Source organism: Paralichthys olivaceus, chromosome 10, assembly GCF_024713975.1.
Source record: "Paralichthys olivaceus isolate ysfri-2021 chromosome 10, ASM2471397v2, whole genome shotgun sequence".
Lineage (NCBI taxonomy): Eukaryota > Metazoa > Chordata > Actinopteri > Pleuronectiformes > Paralichthyidae > Paralichthys > Paralichthys olivaceus.
Genome location: NC_091102.1, coordinates 12,577,314 through 12,597,099, shown reverse-complemented (window position 1 = coordinate 12,597,099; position 19,786 = coordinate 12,577,314). Strand labels below are relative to the sequence as shown.

Sequence of the window (19,786 nt, the reverse complement as noted above, 5' to 3'; positions counted from 1 at the left end):
TTATCCTAATATATATTTTTTAGAATAGTAGACCAATACTTTTCAATACTTTTTACCCACTTCCATTAAATCATCATTTCACTCTATTTTTCAAGGTTCAACTATAAACGCTTTGTGACTTTTTCTTCTTGTTTTCTGATCCATGAAGACCGAAATGAAATGCCCAGTCATGAATTTGTTGTACTTCAATACACTTTCTTGAATTCTCAGTTTTATCTTTTTTTCTTTTCCTCCTGTGCTGTGAATCCCTCTGTGTGGTGTTTAATGTGTTTGTACAAAAGTTAAGCTGAGTAATTTCAAACAAGTCAAAGCAGGTCCAGGTATTACAGATGTCTGAGGTTTTGTAATCGGTTATCATTAGTTTATTTGCAATGAAGAAATGATTCGTCACTTAAAGTCATTTGTTCCAAGTCCTGCCACACCTTAGCTTGGATGTTGATTAAGCAGGAGATGAAGAAATGACTTGTGTCAGAAAGTCTCATGAATGATCAAATGCATTTATGTCAGGGAACTTGTTTTGCAACTGGCCAGTGAAGCAATGACACACAAATTGCAATTTTAAGACACAGAGTTTAACAGTTTGTTTTAGTTTTAACTCATTTTAGTTCATACTTTTTAAGTTACAGATGAGTATGTAACCATTTCTTACATACAACTGCTGCCTCTTCCTTGCTTTTGTCTTTTTTCAATGCACACAAACACACACACACACACACACACACACACGGTTGTGACTCAGAAATTAAGCCTTCAGGCACCGGAGAGCTGACACGAATCAGCGTGTCTATCAGCAGCCTGAAGACACATTTCTCCCTCGGTAACTGAACCTCGTGACATAAGTCTGAAATAAACAGTTTTTTTTGTTGCTCCGACTGGCTCGACATATCAATCATTAATTCTATTGCCCTGCTATTGCTCTCTGATTGTGAGTTGTGAGTTGCAGCGGGAGTTAAAGGTCTTGTTTTTGTTCAAAGCACAATCACTGCGCTGCATGCAAATGACTGGCTCCTATTGTGTAAGCTGTAAGTGATATCTTTGTGAGGGCCGTAGATTATATGGCCCTTGTGTGTGAGCGTTAATGTAAGGTGGTGTGGCGGTTAATAGCCTCCCTTATGTGAAGGGCTCATTCACTAATGGCATCTGTTTTCTTGTTTTTGTTCCTGAAACCTCCTTTAGTGAAATAGTTGTTTTTTTCCTCTCTTCACTCACTTGTTCTTGTATTTTACGTGATTTTGATTTCAGCTGTAACACTCTGCCCAGCCGGCGAACGCTGAAGAACTCCAGACTGGTCTGTAAAAAAGACGATGTCCACGTCTGCATCATGTGCCTGCGTGCTATCATGAACTACCAGGTAAAGCCGTCTGCATTCTGGACATGTCCCTTTGGTCTTAAGCCCATTTATCTAACAGGAACAAATTACATTTTTTCTGCTGCTGATTCTTCATATTTTATTTATTATGCAGCAGAAAGCACTTATTTCTCATTCAGTGTCTCCTTTTCACCGTTAATCAGCTTATTTGTCTCTGTCTTTCTCCCATTCATTCATCTTCCAGTATGGCTTCAACATGGTCATGTCACACCCACATGCTGTGAATGAAATTGCACTAAGTCTCAACAATAAAAACCCCAGGTAAGTTCAAAGTAGGAGTTCAAAATGACCGCAACAGCAGACATTTCAAAAAGATCCAAACATTTGACCAACTTGGACCAGACTGAAAAGGGAACAATCCAGCGTCGGCCTCAGTGCACCTGCACAGTCTGATCCAGAGTGTGTTTGTCGCTCCCGGGCACATTCACCCTGACAGACGGGTCAGGCCACCGCTGGCACACACAAGCTGCTTACTGAGGCAGCCACCAGAAGGACTCACTTCTGTGTGAGAAAGTGTGGTGGTTGGTGTGTTTCCACTTCATGGCCGGGGGCCTTAGGATTCCCTCAAAAATGAATGTGAAACCACTTTGCATCACCTGTCACATGGAGTCTCATCCAGGCAGAGAAATCCTGCTTGAATGAACCAGAGGCTGGACACACTCTGTCCTGTGCGCTCCAACACACACACACACACACACACACACACACACACACACACACACACACACGGATTAGGCCCTAAGTATTAATATTTCATACCTGCTGCTTAATCCAAAGGATTAAAATGGGAAACTCTATCACCTTTGAGGCTCTGATATTACAAAACAATTTTCCACACCTCCCAATGTCAGTGTTTCAGGATAATTAAAGTTTTATATGCTCATAAGGACCTGATGATATCAGTCGGGATTAATGATTATCATGTCACATTATTATTGATTTTTTTTCTTCCTCCTGGATAAAGTTTGACGTTCTAAACAGAAAAACATTTTACTGAGCTTGATCGATTATTTGTTATACCTCCTCACTATATACAGTACATTGAGCCTTTGTTATATTGCTATTGATGGGAATTATATTGTGGCCATTACTTATATTGTTTTATTGTCCAGTCCTTTTCTTTCTCAACATTTGTAAAATGATAGTACATTCATTCTAATAAACACATTGTTCAGTTTTACATAAAAGTTTCGGTGTTGGTAGAAAATGACTGTTTTGTGTTTTCCGTGTGCTTGAGTACAAGTTAGCTGCAGCGCTGACACTTGTAATTTACTCACCATCCCTGCCTTTATTCTCTCCTCATTTTACAGAACTAAAGCTCTGGTCCTGGAGCTCCTGGCGGCGGTCTGTCTCGTGAGAGGAGGCCACGAAATTATTCTCTCTGCGTTCGACAACTTTAAAGAGGTAGGAGCTGCACGGAGACGAATATGTCATTACATTTTAACTGTGTAATTTCAAGCAGGGACTCAGCACCGGAGGAATGCTGGCAGATTCCTCATCGCTGCAAAACAGTAGCATCTAGGAATGAGCGCTTTGTCAACAGATAACAGATGCAGGTTTAGACTCATAACTCAGGAGGACCTCCTGAGACAACAGCGAGTGTGTGTGTGTGTGTGTGTGTGTGTTAGGTGGATTTTACAAACACATCAAAGCTGAAAATAGCAGAGAAACAAAAGTTGAAGGCAACCTCACCCTGACCCATGTCTGTCTGGATGAGGTATGCTGATTCCTGGAGAAAAGAGTGGGAGGTGTGTGATGGAGCAGCCCCGGTTTGTTGCATCCGGCCCACAAACATGGGCCGACTGCGGTTAATGCAATATTTACACCACTGAATGAAATATTGAGTGTTGCTCTCAGAGGCATTGGCATTAGTGGGAGAATAAAAGCTCAGGGAGAACGTAGCTCGTTTAATGAGATGAAGGTAGAGAAATGATCATGATCGTGTTGGCTGCTGGAAGAACGTGAGGATGACCTCGTGTTCTGTATTTTTTCTTCTTGACTCTCAAATGTTATGTTATTATATCTAGTTTGCCGAGAGACTTTGATAATCTCTAGTCAGAAGTTGGATGGAGAGGCGGAGGCTCGGGGGTTGTTATTCAGAGGTTTTTGGATACGCACCCCTCCACTTTCTTCCTCCCTTCCCCTTCAATTCTTTATTACACTCTGTCTCCCTCATTGCCCTCCTCGTGACCTGTCTGAACTGCAGGCAACTTTTACTTGCTCACTCCACCTCTTTTAAAAAAATCTGTCTAAATGTTTTTTTTTTAATTCTCCTTAATTCACCAAGGCTTTTACTGACAGAACAAAAAGTACGACAGTGAGAATAAAACAAAAAAAAAGTTGTAATATTACAAGAATAAAGTTTTAAAATTTTTTTTTATGAAAGAACCATAAAGGGAACCCAGGAGTCCCACTCATTCTGGATCTAGAATCTTGAAATTAATGTCAATGTTACAATGCAAACTATGAAACCTCACAGCACATGATGTCACCACAGTCGACAACCGCCAAACATTTTATTTTCCACAATAGAGCCTGAAATTATGACTTTTTCCACGTAAAGTTATGACCAATACCCTATCCAAAAAGACGTCAGTATAATAAAGGTTGTACCAAAAATTATACTGAACATAGATAGTATATATAAAATGAAAGAATGATAAAAGCAGTAGTTGATGAATCACTAAACATAGTAATTATCACTTTTATCCCACCAATTGGGCTGATAATGTCTGGTTCTCTGACCCACGTTTTTGAGATAAAAGGGTCACAAGGATTGAGGTTTTATTTTGTCAGTTCTCTATAATCCACCAGTAAACTCCTTCATCTCTCTGAGTAGCACAAGCTTGTTTTAATTCTAGTGATGCTTGAGGGGCTGAGATTATTTTTGGAGTGTAAGTCTTAATAAGCATCTTAGATATTAAGACTTAAATCACATGTCAGTTAGGACTTAATCAACGTGAATTATCACAGGTAGGTGGTGCAGGCGTTAATAATGCAACTCACTCGACTGATTGTTTTGATGGACGTTTCTTTCCTCTCTTCACCTCGGCTTCTTTAAATCCAGTGGTGTGCTTTGTTTTGCAGGTATGTGTGGAGGAGCAGCGGTTTGAGAAGCTAATGGAGTATTTCAAGAACGAGGACAACAACATTGACTTCATGGTATTTACACACACACACACACACACACAAACAATCCTAATGATTACTGATTGTGTGATTGCCCTGCGTTCCCTCGTACATCACAAAGCAATCCGCAGGAGGTTTGTGAGTCTTTTTGTGCTGAAGAGATCCAGAATCAGGGAGTTTGCTGTTTTTCTTCACTGTAGTGTTCCAGCAACTGTTATGTGTAGTTCAAAAAGAGAGGACTGTTGTGTCTACAGCACAGGCTAGTGATGCAGTGCTGACAGTCACACTGCACTGACCCTTATTGAAGATGCCATGACAAACCTGTTATTTCGAAGCTGAGGAATGTAAATTATCCTGGCTGATAAGAATTAAAAGACACCAGGAACAAAGAGCCAACACAGACTGGATTTTTATCTCTATATCCTTTTAAGTGGGGGATGTACACAGTATGTGTGTGTGAGTGAAAACCAACAGACGCTGTGTTTAAATAGATCCTTCCATAGGGCTGTAAATTGAACTTCTGTCACAAAACGTCGTCAGACAGCAACACTAAAGCATACATACTTTGTCAAAGTCACCATGTTGCACGAGAGAACTGAACTTCTTACAGTGAAGTTCATTAAGCCACTGTCACTGTTAGAAGTGTGTGTGTGTCTTTGTGTGTGTGTGTGTGTGTGTGTGTGTGTCTGTCTGTGTCTGTCTGTGTCTGTCTGTGTGTGTGAAGATCTTTCTTTATCTGTTTATGCAGCCAATGAAGTTAAACTGGCTGATTTTTCAATCCTTTAATCAGCCAGATAAGCTCCTCTTTATAAACACAATCATCTGGATTTATACACACAACTTCTGGGAATCAATATTAAAACAGATGTGATAATGACCATGAAACCATTTCAGAGTCGTAGAAAAACTCAAACCTGTCCCAAAATTGTGTCTAAACTCTGTTTAGTATTTTCAGCCGTATCTCAGGGTCATAAAACATTTTTATTTTCTTTGATTTACATCTAATGAAGTTCACGCAGTGTTTCAGTAACCCTCAGGAAGCCTATTGTTACCGTGTACCCCATCCACTGACTAAATAGTGTCTTTATATTCTTAGGTGGCATGTATGCAGTTCATCAACATTGTCGTGCACTCTGTGGAGGACATGAACTTCAGAGTTCATCTACAGTTCGACTTCACCAAGCTGTGCCTGGACGACTACTTGGACGTGAGTTGGGAGACAATGAAAGAGGAAAAGTAGACAGACAGTCCAGAGCGTGCAATATGCTGTCTTTACAGCTGCCCTGAGACATCAGTAAGGACTTCAGAAAGTCAGCTCTTTAAATCCTTGTCTCCTGCCTCGCTGCAGCGGTGAGATCGATGCTGGCCTCGGAGTCGACAACGTCAACCTCATGCTGTGGACTAGAAAAATGAATGTCTCCCCACTCTCACTAACCTGGCTGCTTTGCTCGGATTGTCACGCCATTTCTTTGTTTTTCAGAAACTAAAACACACAGAGAGCGATAAGCTGCAGGTTCAGATCCAGGCGTACTTGGATAACGTCTTTGATGTGGGAGCCCTCCTGGAGGATGCCGAGACCAAAAACGCTGCCCTGGAGCGGGTGGAGGAGCTCGAGGAGAATATGTCTCATGTGAGAGCCTGTGACTGTTTATTTTTCTGTGTGAAGATTCGTCTTTTCTCTTGCAAAAGTCAGCACATTAACATCCAACATGTCAGGATGTTGATGACACAGTGAACTGACAGGGTGCTGAGCATGTGTGTGGCTCCTGTCACATTTACTTGTCATTCAGTTCCCTCTCAGCATGAGATTTAGAATGATCTAATGTGTCTGCTGTCAACCACAGGCCAAGACTTTATATATGGACACTGTAAGTCCTCATAGTATGTTTTACTCTGGAAAATAAATGTTGAATGTCATGTATCTAGATCTCTTTGACATACTTAGTTGGGTGGTGCCCCTGCAGTGAATTTGTGTCACTGTGTAACCTCCCCTTTCTTGTTTTTCTTTTTATAGATGACAGAGAAGCTGCAGGACATGGAGAATGAGGCCATGTCCAAGATCGTCGAGCTGGAGAAGCAGCTGATGCAAAGAAATAAGGATCTTGAATCCATCAGGGTCAGACTCCTTAAGTTGTCATTTACTTACTTGCGAAATCCAAGAATCAAGTCTCATAATAAACAGTTGTTAACATGTTTACTGTTTAGATTTCCACTCTCATGTCAGATCATCGTGTGTCTGATTTCTCAATCCTTTGTTTTGGACTTTTGTCCTCTAATATCTTTGTCCCTTTCTCTTCCTCACGCAGGAAGTCTACAAAGACACCAGCTCGCAGGTTCACTCCCTGCGGCAGATGTTGAAGGAGAAGGACGAGGCCATCCAGAGACAGAGTAACCTGGAGAAGAAGATCCACGAGCTGGAGAAGCAGGGCACCATCAAGATCCACAAGAAGGGAGACGGGGACATCTCCATCCTGCCCTCGCCGCCTCCCGGTGTGGAGGGCGTGCTGGGTGGCGTGCTTGGAGGAACAGTTGGAGCTGTCAGTCCAAACCATGTAGGAGTTGTAGCGGGTGGGCCTGCTCCGCCACCACCACCACCTCCTCCTCTGCCAGTGAACGGCACATGTAGGTTTAATATTAGTCCGGTTTTCTTACATATTAACATATTTCCTCCTGTGTAAAAAATTTAGTTTGAAGTGAAAAAATATTCACCTGAATCAGTAATAGTTTAATATCTAGTTAAAAACGGACTCTTTATTATAAATGACTCATCAGCATCTTGTTTTTTTTCACCCTCCCATCTCTCCTCCCTCCTAGTGCCAAACGGACCTTCATTGGCCATTCCAACGGTGGTGGCTCCCCCGCCTCCTCCTCCGCCGCCGCCTCCTCCACCCCCTCCTCCACCCCTAGGACCAGCCTCAGCCCCTCTGCCTCCGCCGCCTCCTCCCATGGCTCCACCACTGCCCGGCTGTGGGACGCCCACCGTCATCATGAACTCTGGGTTAGCCGGTAAGGAACGATACACAAGATATGTTTCATCTCCTATAGTGGGCATTGCAGCTTCTTTCCTTAAGTCATGAAACAGGGCTGAAATATCAGAACAGCAGAAGCTCATGTAATAGCTTTTCTTGCTTTGTTAGAGCTGTGAGGAACTCCAGTTGTATTCCACCCACTGTCCTCCATTCACTTTATGCTCATTTCAATGCCGACGCTTTGCAGCTGCTTTACAGTGAAACTCTTCTTGCTCCTTTATGTTTTTATGCTTTTGAACTTGCTGCTCCTGCTTAGATGATGAGAACTGATCAGTAATAAAGTCAAATCCTTTGTGTGTTCGAGATGTGTGCGTTAAAACTTTCTAACTAACTTCTACCACTTTCTTACTGACCTGTTTTTAATTGATTCTTTCTTTTTTCTGCCGACCAGAGGGACCCATCAAACTTTTCTGTAGGTTACCTGTCATGTTTGGTGATTTACCGCCCCGCTGTCCCCCCTGTTCTCTTCCTTTCCCACAAGTTATGAAAATGGTATTTTAAGTCTTTGAATCAAAGGACAACAGATTCACACCAGTGAAAGCAACATATATAAAATACCATCTTTCAGACTTCTGCATGATTTAGCCTCACACCCTGCTGTAGTATTGTGATTGTGTGTTTTTGTGAATTTGTGATCATCACATCTTTAGAATTGGTTGCATGCTGTGGCACAGACCTGCTGTGGTGTGCTGATAAAAGGAAATGACAAGTATAGCTGAAATACTTTACACCTTTATAATGATAGTCACGCTCCGTCCCTGCTGACACCTCATCAGGGGGCCATCTCATCTCTCGGCCTCAGTGAATCACGCCAGGTGGCTACAAATAGTTTTAATCTCTGTCAATAAATAGTTTCTCACATGGCCAGGAAGGAAATCCTCACCATATGCACCTTTTACTGTGCAGGTGTAACCTTTGGCCTTATTCTCCTGCCAGAGCATAGAGGCTTCACTCTGCGTGGGGGACATAAAATAATAAAATAATAAAGTGTGTTTTTAGACTTCACACAAATCTAGGAGTCATATCCGTGTGTGTCACAAACTTCAGATACCCGTCTACCCCGTCACCTTCACGTGTGTGAGTGTATGTGTGTGTTCTCTTATAGTAAGATAACAATTCCCACTGTGCTAACTCGTCTGTGCCCTGTGTAGCCGTCAAGATCAAGAAACCCATCAAGACGAAGTTCCGCATGCCCGTCTTCAACTGGGTCGCACTTAAACCGAACCAAATCAATGGCACCGTCTTCAATGAGATCGATGATGAGAGGATACTGGAGGTAAAGAGTCTCCCTTCACTCACCCGTTGTTCAGCCATGTCCGGGCCTCAACGTACATATGATTCTTTGTTGACGTCTTTCAGGACTTGAACGTGGACGAGTTCGAGGAGATGTTCAAGACGAAAGCCCAGGGCCCGTCCATTGACATCACAGTGAGCAAGCACAAGGTCATCCAGAAGGGACCCAACAAGGTGTCCCTGCTGGAGTCCAACAGGGCAAAGAACCTGGCCATCACGCTGAGGAAAGTGGGGAAGACGCCCGAGGAGATCTGCAAGGCCATTCAGCTGTAAGCCCTTTCAAAATAAAACAGTCCCTTCTTTATGTCTTTTTACCTTTAATGAGACGTTATTAAACATCCCCCCCAAGACTCAGCACATTACTGGCTGATCTGTGTCTTTTACTTTTACTTCCATTCTGTTACAAACTTATTTACCTCTGTCCTCTGTTCTGCCCGTCGTCCAGAATCGACCTTCGCACTCTGCCCGTGGACTTCGTGGAGTGTCTGATGCGCTTCCAGCCAACTGAGAACGAGATTAAAGTCCTGCGGCAGTTCGAAAAGGAACGCAAGCCGCTGGAGAGCCTGACGGACGAGGACCGCTTCATGATGCAGTTCAGCAAGATCGAGCGGCTCATGCAGAAGATGACCATCATGGCCTTCATCGGCAACTTCAGCGAGAGCATTCAGATGCTCACGCCGGTGAGTTCTCTGATTAAATTTCAAAAATGATTACACTTCCAAAGACGCCTCCTTCACAATATTGTTATAACTGTTACTGGTGTGTGATGTTGGAATTATAGAACGCAACAATCTGTTTCTCTGCAGCAACTTCACGCAGTCATTGCAGCATCGGTGTCCATCAAGTCGTCACAGAAGCTGAAAAAAATACTTGAGGTAATTGAACCAGTTGTGTTTAGACTGAGCAAAACATTGAAAACATGTGCGGTTGCCTCTTTCACACTTGTGCTCATCGCTGTTCTGCAGATTATCTTGGCACTTGGAAATTACATGAACAGCAGCAAAAGAGGAGCGGTGTATGGTTTCAAGCTGCAGAGTTTAGACTTGGTAAGTTGAAATTGCTTCCTCCGACACTTCAAAATTTTCTAGCGCAGGTTTTCTGCACATTTAACGTCTTTTACTTTGCTTTTACTCTCAGCTAATCGATACGAAGTCGACGGACCGCAAGATAACATTGTTGCACTACATCGCCAATGTGGTGAAAGAGAAGTACACACAGGTTGCTCTCTTCTACAACGAACTGCACTACGTGGAGAAGGCAGCAGCAGGTGAGTTGTGCAGCGCAGATGTGTTTGTCATTTTAACATATCCTAGAGATCTGAGCATTTTATCTCCAGCAGTGACATGGAGGCAAAATTCTTGTGCATCCACCGTGTTTGGAGATTTAAAGCAAATGTTTTACCTTCAGTTTCAAATTGAGTTTTGGGGCAGTTCTCACCCTTAACGCCTGGTCTTGCTCAATGTAACTTTGGGATGAAGTGTTTAACTGACTGATATCTACAGAATCAGGTCCAGCAAGTTCAAGAGCAATGCTGAACTGTAGATCAGATAAAAATGTTATTAAAAACCAGCGTCTATCGATAAAGATGTGTTACAGCAGCAGCTCTTTTGGTTCAGGAAGCCGGGGATCATGGGTAATATCCACCATTTAGTTGTGTTTCAGTTGAGTGAGATAAATAAGCTTTGTTTTCTCTACTTGAAAATCATTAATCGCTCGGACACAGAGCCCAACTGTGGCTGCAGAGGGCGCTGTTGCTCAGTCAAAGCTACATAGTCTTTCTTTAATTGATTCTGTGTCTTTTCATTTGCCTGTAGGATTGAAAGATCCCTCAGCATCATGTTGGTTTTTTGCAGTTGAATATGAGGGTTACACGTGTTCTCATGAGTCTCTCTGTGTTCACAGTGTCGCTGGAGAACGTCCTGCTCGATGTGAAGGAGCTGCAGAGGGGCATGGAGTTGACCAGACGGGAGTACAGCATGCACGGCCACAACACCATGCTCAAAGACTTCATCACACACAACGAGAGCAAGCTGAAGAAGCTGCAGGACGACGCCAAGATTGCACAGGTGACACGAGCACACGCACTTTGAGAGTACAGAGGACCCTGTTTTTTGTCCACTCAGTGAAACAGTCATCCGAATGTTTTCCTCTGCTCGTCCAGGACGCCTTTGACGAGGCGGTGAAATTCTTCGGGGAGAACTCCAAAACTACGCCGCCGTCCGTCTTCTTCCCTGTGTTTGTGCGTTTTGTTAAGGCTTACAGGGTGAGTTGGACAATCGTCTGTCTCTCTTTCACACACACACACAGACAAGTCGTGGAATTCACACACCTGACCAGCTGTTAACCTCCATACTTATGCCTCTTTAACTCCAAAATAAGCAGGTATGCGCTGGAATTTAAAACCTGCAAAAAAAGTCATAGAGTGAGGCACCTTCTCTCTTCCTGTCTTGCCAGAGTTGCATCTCTTATGATACAAAGAAAAAAACGGCTGTTGCACATTGTTCCTAAGATGTACTGAAGATAAGTAGACAAAGGTTCATGGCTGTTTACCTGCCAACTCGTAGAAGTTCAATATAAAGTTGTGCTGCAAAAGGTGCAGCATCAGCGTCAAGACTGCCATAATAAAGAAGAAGAAGAAAAAGCTGTGCTCCCCGGAAGTGAATCCTCATTGTATCAATTCCCATTGCAGACAAAAGCCAGATGTTAGTGGGTTTTTAAGAACAGAGGAAAAGGATAGTCTCTTTGTCACCACAGCAGCTGAGGAAAGGCTGAGATGTAAAGATATGTGGAAATGCTCATGTGCATTGTGTGTTTGTGGTCATGAAGTGTGTAAGGACTTCAAGGATGTATCAACAGTACTACATTACCTCTCCAAACTATTTCTTGTTGGTGACGTGATGCTCTCTGTAAGTAAACAGCTTCATGTGTTCCTCAGAGCAGCAGTTAAATCAACAGGTTTTACATGAACTGGGATTCAATCCAAGACTCTGGAAGTGTTTTCCTGCTCTCAGCTGTTTTCCCTCCACGGCAGCTGTGTGTCAGCTCCGTTCACTGAACCCCTCCTTCTCATTAATGTCTCCGCACTGCTCACGATACTGAAGCATCATCTGAGTTTGCAGATGTTTGGTTGCTGCTGTGGGTTTTAAAGCTGCAGTGTTGAATTCTATAATGGCAACAACAGCAGTGTGTGTTGTATTTGTGTACATGACCTGAGTGCGTTGTCTCTTTAGCAAGCGGAAGAGGACAACGAGCACAGAAAGAGACAGGAGCAGATAATGATGGAGAAACTTCTAGAGCAAGAGGCCATGATGGAGGAAGACAAGAAGGTGAGTCGCCTCTTTTTCCCCACCGACAGTGGATCACGTAAAACACCCGCTCCACTTCCTCCTGTTCCGCTTCATCCTCTCCTCCTCCAGATTAGTTGAACACCTGCTGGGTGCAAGTTATATCTGGTTGTACAGTCTGAGACATGCTGAGCCACATCACATCCACTCAGGATCTGAGCAGTTATTCTTCTGGAATGGTTCAATCAACTCACAGGCACAAGCTCTAGAATGAAGGGATGAGTGGAACGAGAGAAAGAGAAAATTATGGGTGTGAGGATCCTTTGCAGAACATACATTAGTCACAACTAAGACAAATAATGTGTGTGTGTGTGTGTGTGTGTGTGTGTGTGTGTGTGTGTGTGTGTCCCTCAGTCTCCTTCCCATAAGAACAAGCGGCAGCAGCAGGAGCTGATCCAGGAGCTGAGGAAGAAACAGGTGAAAGACAGCCGCCACGTCTACGAAGGCAAAGATGGAGCCATTGAGGATATCATCACAGGTAATGTCACCTGGGCCCGGCTGCCGTCTGTGACCACACACACACACACACACACACACACACACACACACACCAGGGCGCTCTGCATGAAGGTCCTCTTCTATGCTAAACATTTAGTCTTTAACAAAGTGATTCTAAAGCAACTAACACAAAGACTGTGGCTCTTTGACAAGTCAGCTGTCTGATGTTTGAGATCCAGAGGTCACGAGAACAAACATGCACTGACGGTCGAGCTAATGCAGCGACGTTCAGCTCAAATGTTTCTGATGATCATTGCTTTATCTTATCTGCTCTGTCATTGCTTTGTAACACAACCTGTACGTAGACTGGGCCGGGTTCTATTTATTAATGAGACGTTAACTGAGATAAAATCTAGTCGTGGACATTGGTGGAATGTAACTAAGTACAATACTTAAACACAAGATTGTTTTGAGGTACTATTATTTATATACATTTATATATATATTTAACTTTTCTTCATTAGATATATACAATCTTTATATTTGAGATTGATACTGAATTTCTAAAGCAAATACTCTAAAACAATAATGTTTTTTTAACATAAATACAAAATATATAAACAATCTTAATAGTTTTTTTTATAGAGACCGCAATATATACAGGATCTTTCGTACTAAACATAATAATAATACCTGTATATTAATGCATTACTATTAACAATAATATAAGATACAATAATACTGACAGGAGTCTTTTATTCATGATGAGTGCTTTATTCAATACGTTTTACATTTGTTTATTTTTGCTGTATAATATGTACTTTACTTGTAATTCACAATTATTTTTAATAGTATTTTTGCTTCTTTCATCAAAGTAAGTTTCCAATCCTTCCACTTCTAGCAAATAACTTGATTTAAAGGGCTCATGGCTGTGAGATTGATGTGACAATAAAACATGATTTTATAGATATTATAGGAATCTTCAGAAAATGTCAATAACAGAACTAGTATCTGGAGTCAGTTTTTTCTCACTATCAGCCTGTCGGCCGCTCAGTCGTTCTTTAAACTGCTAAACTTCACTTTCAACCCGGCCCGTCCTGATGCTGTTGTTGGGTATTTGCTTAGTGCTAACCAAGTGCTAAACCTCTGTAGGAATCTGCTTTATTTTCTCATATTGTGTTTGTCTTGTCTTGTCCTGGCTGTTGTTTCTGTCGTTCTCGATGCAGTGCTGAAGACAGTGCCCTTTACCGCCCGCACAGCCAAGCGCGGCTCTCGGTTCTTCTGCGAGTCCGCCCTCAATGAGGAGTACCATTACTAAGCTTATAGAACTCTCTCTCCTCTCAAAGGTTTCTGGAATAAAATGTCCTTCACGATTTCTCCTCTCCTTCTGCATGCCTCCTCACACTCTCCTCCCGGTTTTTAACCATCACACTCCACTCACACTTCGGACCTGTGCATGTGCACTGTGCCCGGATCTCACGGTTTTTGGAGACGCACACTGGACGTCTGAGTGCGTGTGGTTTGTGTGGATTGTGTGTATTGTGTGTGTTTCCCCTCCCTGAGCATGACACAGTGTTGGGTTAAACAGTTTCCTCTGCATGGAGTGTGACACCCTCATTCATCATCAGTATTTTATCAACCACAGCAAAACATAATGTCACAGAGAAAGGTCGCTGAGGTCAATCTCACCTGGACTGACCGAGGGGATTTAAAGTGGAGCGTCTCCCCTCATGTAAAGGAGCAGAGATGTGTAGCTGGGTGCTGCTCTCTAGTGGTGGGAGACTGCAAATGTTTACTCATTTATGAATGGAGCTGTAGATTCAGATCCAATTTGGTCGCCCGACACGCGGCTGTGGCAGAATGTCACTTAATTCATTGCATCTACTGTGCAAGCTTCAGTCATCTCCATGGCAGGTATGATTTAACGTCATGTGTGAGCGCCTGTGGCATTATAACTTGCCTTTTCTGTGTGTTCCAAGTGTCAAAAACCAATGTTTGTGTGTTCATCATCACATCATCACATTATCATCACTGCTGTTGTCAGAGCGTCTCGCATGCTGCCTGCTTCATGCTGGCTGCTTCATGCTGCCTGCTTCATGCTGCCTGCTTCATGCTGCCTGCTTCATGCTGCCTGCTTTGTCCCTGCCGCTTCTCTACGACGCAGCCCCTGCTCTCTCAGTTTAGCCCCGACGTTGTGCTCGGACCTGCTGACAGGCCACCTCTCTTGTCACGTGACCTCCTGCTCGTTTCACAGACTCACTAACACGCTGCATGACATTTGCATATACTTATTCTTTACATTACAGGTGTCTTTCTTTTTCACTTGCAGTCTGTGTGTTTCTAACCTGCAACTCATTCATCGGTTGTGCATGCATGCTTTGTTTGTATGGGTTCTTTTTGGTGAAGATGCTATTGAATGTAATCCCGCTGTCGACAGGAGGCATTTCTTTTTTTCAGTTCACAAATGCTCTGTGCTGGAAGTTTGAAACGGGCAGTTTTACTTTCCTGCTGGTAGCCGCTCTGCAAAGCAGCCTGGGTTTAGTACAAAAAACAAAACAACTAAATGAGCTTCCTGCCCCCCCCCCCTTCTCCTCCCTGTCAGTTGAATCAGTTAACCTCCTCCAGCTCTCTCTCTTTTGTCATGCCCTCACCCCTATCTCTCGCTTTCCCCCCCCCCCCATGCAGCCTGCTGCCACCCTGCTTTGCTCTCACAGCACTCTCTGTGCAAAGCCAGTAGGATAAATGTTCTCGTCAGCCGTCTCCTCCTCCATTTTTAACCTCCCTTTTTGTCTTCTCTTTATCCAGCCCTAAAGAAGAATAATATTACTAAATTTCCCAATGTCTACCCGAGGGTAAGGAACTCCTCCAGTAGCACTCCTGTAGTGGTGGATGTGTCCAGAACCTGGCAAGCATCTCTTTATTACCTTCCTGTTTGACCTTTCTTCATCACCTCCCTGTCTGTTTCCCCTCCTCATTCTATCTCCCTAATAACAGAACATCTGAATGTCTGATTCAAAGAAGCTGCTACTCTTTGTAGTTAATTCACCTTTTTTATTGGAAGGGTGTATCTTGATTTACAAAAGCTACGACTCAGATTTTCTCGCTCTCTGTCAGAAGCTCCCAAGTCAGAAGCTCCCAAGTCAGAACCCAAGCGGCTCGTCTCTGTCGTAACACCCAGAGACGGCCGACCTGAGGGGCTTTTTTTTCCTCCTGTGTAGACCTCATGCTGCTTTGAAAGACAGGCTACCAGCACAACGAGCATGTGGGCTCATCAAATCTCCCTGACAGGATGACTGACAGCTCTTTTATCCCCCCCCCCCCCCCCCCCCCCCCCCATTCTTCCCCTTATCTCAGATTTGAGGAATCAGCCTTACAGGCGAGCGGATGCTGTGCGGAGGAGTGTCAGGAGACGCTTTGACGATCAGAACCTGCGGCCGGTGAACAACAACAACGGCGAAGTGGTCATGTGATGAGGGAGCGGTGCATGTGCTGGAAGGGAGGATGCGAGTGGTGGTGGGTGGGGGGAAGGAATGTCGGGAAGAGGGAGAGATGGAAGGTCAGATGCAGAGCGAAGGCTGACGAGCGGAAGATGACGAGTGTTGTAGCAACCATAGATATGAGTATGTATATATATTACATAAGAATACGTGTTATTCCATGTCTGCGGTATGGTAGCAGATTTTCATGATGAAGGACTGGGAGGTGGACTGAGTTTAAGGGAAGTGTCTGAAAGGTTCATGAACCTTAGACAAGCCAAGTGCCTGAACTTATTCTTGTGCTCTAATGTCGCACTGTGTTCTGTTTGTCTGTTTTTTAATATCCCCACTTTGAAAGCAATACAGTTTGACCTGGCTTTAATTATACGACCTGTTGAAACTGGACTTTGTGGCTTTTTAGAGCCGCCTGAGGAGACGCTTCCTAAATGTAGAATGTACGGGACACGTTCCCTTCAGCTGTCACAGATATTAAATCTCTTACTGATCAAGTTCCACTCTTGGTTTTATCTCGGTACATTTTGGTGCTTTCTTACATTCCTCTTACTACACAAACATGCATCTCATGGGGGCTTCTCGTCTTTAAAGGCTTTAAGGGCTAATGATCAGGCAGGAAGATGGTGAAGAGAAATGAATTTTTCAAAACAAGACGTAGGGCCTGTGCTATGAAACAGGATTTGCGGTTATTGAGGTAACTCAAAGTTTTAATCTCAGAGTTTTCAGTGTAACAAAGCTGGTTCACTTTTAAGTGGAATAAATCACCGTGGTTACTTTTACTCCGGAGCAGGTTGAGTTAGAAATGATGGAAAGAGATGTGACCAGCCCAGATAATGAAAACACATCCTGGGTATGTTGAACCAACTTGGTAGCACAGTTTGCAAGGATTGTGTCAGGTTAAGTTAAACCAAACATATCCCCCGGTTGTTGAACTCGCTCCGTAGTACAGATATCAGGACGATGTTGGGTTAAGTTGAGCTGGATAACAAAAACACATCCTGGGAATGTGGAAGCTGCTTCGTAAAACAGGTTATAAGGACGATGTCAGGTTAAGTTAAGTCAGATAATGACTAGAAATCCTGGATATGTTGAACTTGGTTTGTAGTACAGGTCCCGAGCTAATGTGAATCGCATCCATCAAATCTCTTCATACCGATCAGTGGTTACTGAAGTCTGACTCTGTCGCTCTGAATCCATAAAAGAAGGCGCCTAGTTAAACTAAACTTTACTGTTTATTTCTGTAACAACACAGAAGTTTCACTGGTTTATGGGAACAAATGACCAAGCGTATAAACTGCACGAAAGACATGATCTCATTACAAAACTGGATATAACCCATCCTTGTATTTACAGGTTAATCATACTCCAGGCTACTGTCTGCTCACTTTATTGTAATTTTAAATGTATAGTATTTAACCACTGAAAAGATTCCTTTACGCTCATGTTTCCGTTGAGTCATTCGAGTGACGGCGAAACAGAAGAAAACAAAAAAGTTTCCTAAATGTACAGATATTTTGCTACAAACCATGTTTTTTTTATTTTCCTTTTCACATTTTACCAGATGGTTAATATTGTACATATTGTTTAAACAAAAGTTTTCATTGCCTTGTGCTATACAACTTGAATGTTATTTTAACTTATAGATTTCTTTGTTGTTTCCATTTGTTTTTTTTTTTGTATATTTAATGAAGCCAAATGCAGCCAGGAATCTACAGTAGTGAGTGAAATCTCGTTTTGTAGCAGGATCACGCAGTTCGTTTGTGGGTTTATGTCACACGTGCATCAGAACCAGCTACGGCAACATGCAACACGTTCATGTTACTTGACTCATTGTTAAACATTCAACTGGTTTATGTTTGTTGACCTGTGATGATGAGCTGGATTTGTGGCTCAGTGATGCACCTTGTAATCATCTCCTTCTCTCTTTAACTTCACCGTCTGTAACAGTGTCATTTCTCTAACTGGATAATACTGGCATGTTTTTTTTAAACTATCACCAGAAATGTATTTTAGGCAGTTTATTGTGCTTATTACAAAATAACAAGTGTTTTTTTTTTAAATTAGGTGATATGAGATTTTCATTGATTATGATCAAATAAACTATTTACATTGACTTTTTGTTTCATTCTGTTCTTGAAGCTGGGAATGTGTGAGAATCCACAGAACACTCGATACTATCAGCTTTGTGGTAGAAGCAGGATGTGATGGTGACTCAAACATTAAAGGTTCAGTGTGGAAGATTTAGGTAAAGTTTATCTACTGGCAGGAATCGAATATAAAATAACTCTACTGATGTTTTCACTCGTGTGTTTCATCTGAATTGTTGAATGGACCCTTTATATTTAAACACTTTATATTTACATTGGGAGCAGGGTCATGTTTTTTTTTGTCGTCCAAACTAGACAAACTAAACCCATTTGGAGTTTTAATGACGACTGAAGGCTACCACAGGTCCTCTTTCATATTTGGAGGGGGAGGGATATTCAGCTGCAACTTCCAACTTCACCACTAGATGTCACTAAATCCTACACATTGAACCTTTAAGTAATGTGCAAATAAAAATATTTTCTACTTGAGTAAATGTGTTTGATATTAAATATATTTGAAGTATTACAGTTTTTCTTAATTTCCACAACATGTAACCCATTCTCTAAACAAAACTGTCGAATCAATCACACAGTTGAATACTGTTCATCTGGTTGGACACAGTTTGCAAATCTTAATCGCCCATTCTCTAGAACTTCAAACACATTCACTGAACACATTCAGCAGTGTGGTACACTTTGATCCAGAATAAAACCTAAAGGCCTTAAACACAACTAACACCCTGTTGTCATCGTCTGCACACAACCACTCAAAGTTGAGCACAGACACGTCCAATAAGGTTATTGAAAAGCTGGATTCTCCTATTGTTTAGCAAGGGAGAGGCATTTGTTACTGTAAAATAATTTTTTTCATTGTTGCTGCAGGTTTTCATGTTTACATATAAAGTGCAGGAATATGCAAATATCCTACAGTAAATATTTGTTTTCCTCCAGGTGCAGTGTTTTGCATTTATTCATGTACTGTGTAATGATTGCTGAGTTGTGTTTATGCATTTATTGACTTGGTGCATTATCTGATGGCAGTGTTTGGTTTTGGGTAAAGATAAAATAGTTTTTAATCAGTTGTTTTGGCTTTAAAGGTTTGGTGAGAGTAGCTTGAATTTTGGGGTTTGCCAAGTAAAGTTCCTTGAGATAATGAATGTTGTGTTGTGGCGGCATACAAACCATATTGTATTGAATATCTGAAGTCTGCCTTTTTGAGAATCCCTTCAAATCTTGACCAGTTGTCACTTGGAGCAAAGACGAACAAATAAGATTTCAGTGGTCAAAGGTCACACTGACCCCGTATGGATCTGGAAAAAAATTTATGTAGACAGAATTTCACCGGCTGGTGTAGACATACAACCACAGGGTGGTAACTCTAATGCCACTAAAACACTTGTAGTGTCATAATAGTGTCTGAGTCTCTGCCCTTTTCAAGTGTTTCTTCTTCACCAGTAATGCTGCTGCTGCTGCTGCTGCAGGAGGTGGGGTCTAATCCTACCTGACCACTTATAAAAATATAAAAAACAAAATGAACTACAAAACGTAGTTGAGAAGAAAGTAGATATTTGCTGAAATATGTTGTGGAGTAAAAGTGAAAATACCC

The 19,786-nt window shown here is 42.4% G+C and overlaps 1 protein-coding gene across 14 annotated transcripts in view; it reads left to right on the top strand.

Moving 5' to 3' along the window:
* fmnl2a (formin-like 2a) overlaps positions 1-18,206 on the top strand; it is a 50,635-nt gene extending 32,429 nt beyond the window's left edge. For 3 of the 14 annotated variants that reach the window (XM_069532274.1, XM_069532271.1, XM_069532265.1), the window contains 21 exons: positions 1,243-1,351; positions 1,554-1,630; positions 2,680-2,773; positions 4,457-4,531; positions 5,595-5,705; positions 5,979-6,128; positions 6,513-6,614; positions 6,805-7,120; positions 7,313-7,504; positions 7,919-7,939; positions 8,679-8,803; positions 8,887-9,089; positions 9,266-9,500; positions 9,627-9,695; positions 9,786-9,866; positions 9,958-10,087; positions 10,723-10,886; positions 10,982-11,083; positions 12,051-12,146; positions 12,519-12,642; positions 15,957-18,206. In XM_069532274.1, the coding sequence (XP_069388375.1) occupies positions 1,243-1,351; positions 1,554-1,630; positions 2,680-2,773; positions 4,457-4,531; positions 5,595-5,705; positions 5,979-6,128; positions 6,513-6,614; positions 6,805-7,120; positions 7,313-7,504; positions 7,919-7,939; positions 8,679-8,803; positions 8,887-9,089; positions 9,266-9,500; positions 9,627-9,695; positions 9,786-9,866; positions 9,958-10,087; positions 10,723-10,886; positions 10,982-11,083; positions 12,051-12,146; positions 12,519-12,642; positions 15,957-16,072 (2,692 nt within the window). In that variant the 3' untranslated portion in view covers positions 16,073-18,206. Of the gene's footprint in view, positions 1-1,242; positions 1,352-1,553; positions 1,631-2,679; positions 2,774-4,456; positions 4,532-5,594; positions 5,706-5,978; positions 6,129-6,512; positions 6,615-6,804; positions 7,121-7,312; positions 7,505-7,918; positions 7,940-8,678; positions 8,804-8,886; positions 9,090-9,265; positions 9,501-9,626; positions 9,696-9,785; positions 9,867-9,957; positions 10,088-10,722; positions 10,887-10,981; positions 11,084-12,050; positions 12,147-12,518; positions 12,643-13,828; positions 13,949-15,407; positions 15,508-15,956 lie in introns of those variants that run through there. The other 11 variants (XM_069532276.1, XM_069532268.1, XM_069532277.1 and 8 more) reach the window with 7 other exon arrangements.
* Positions 18,207-19,786: the final 1,580 nt, after the last annotated feature.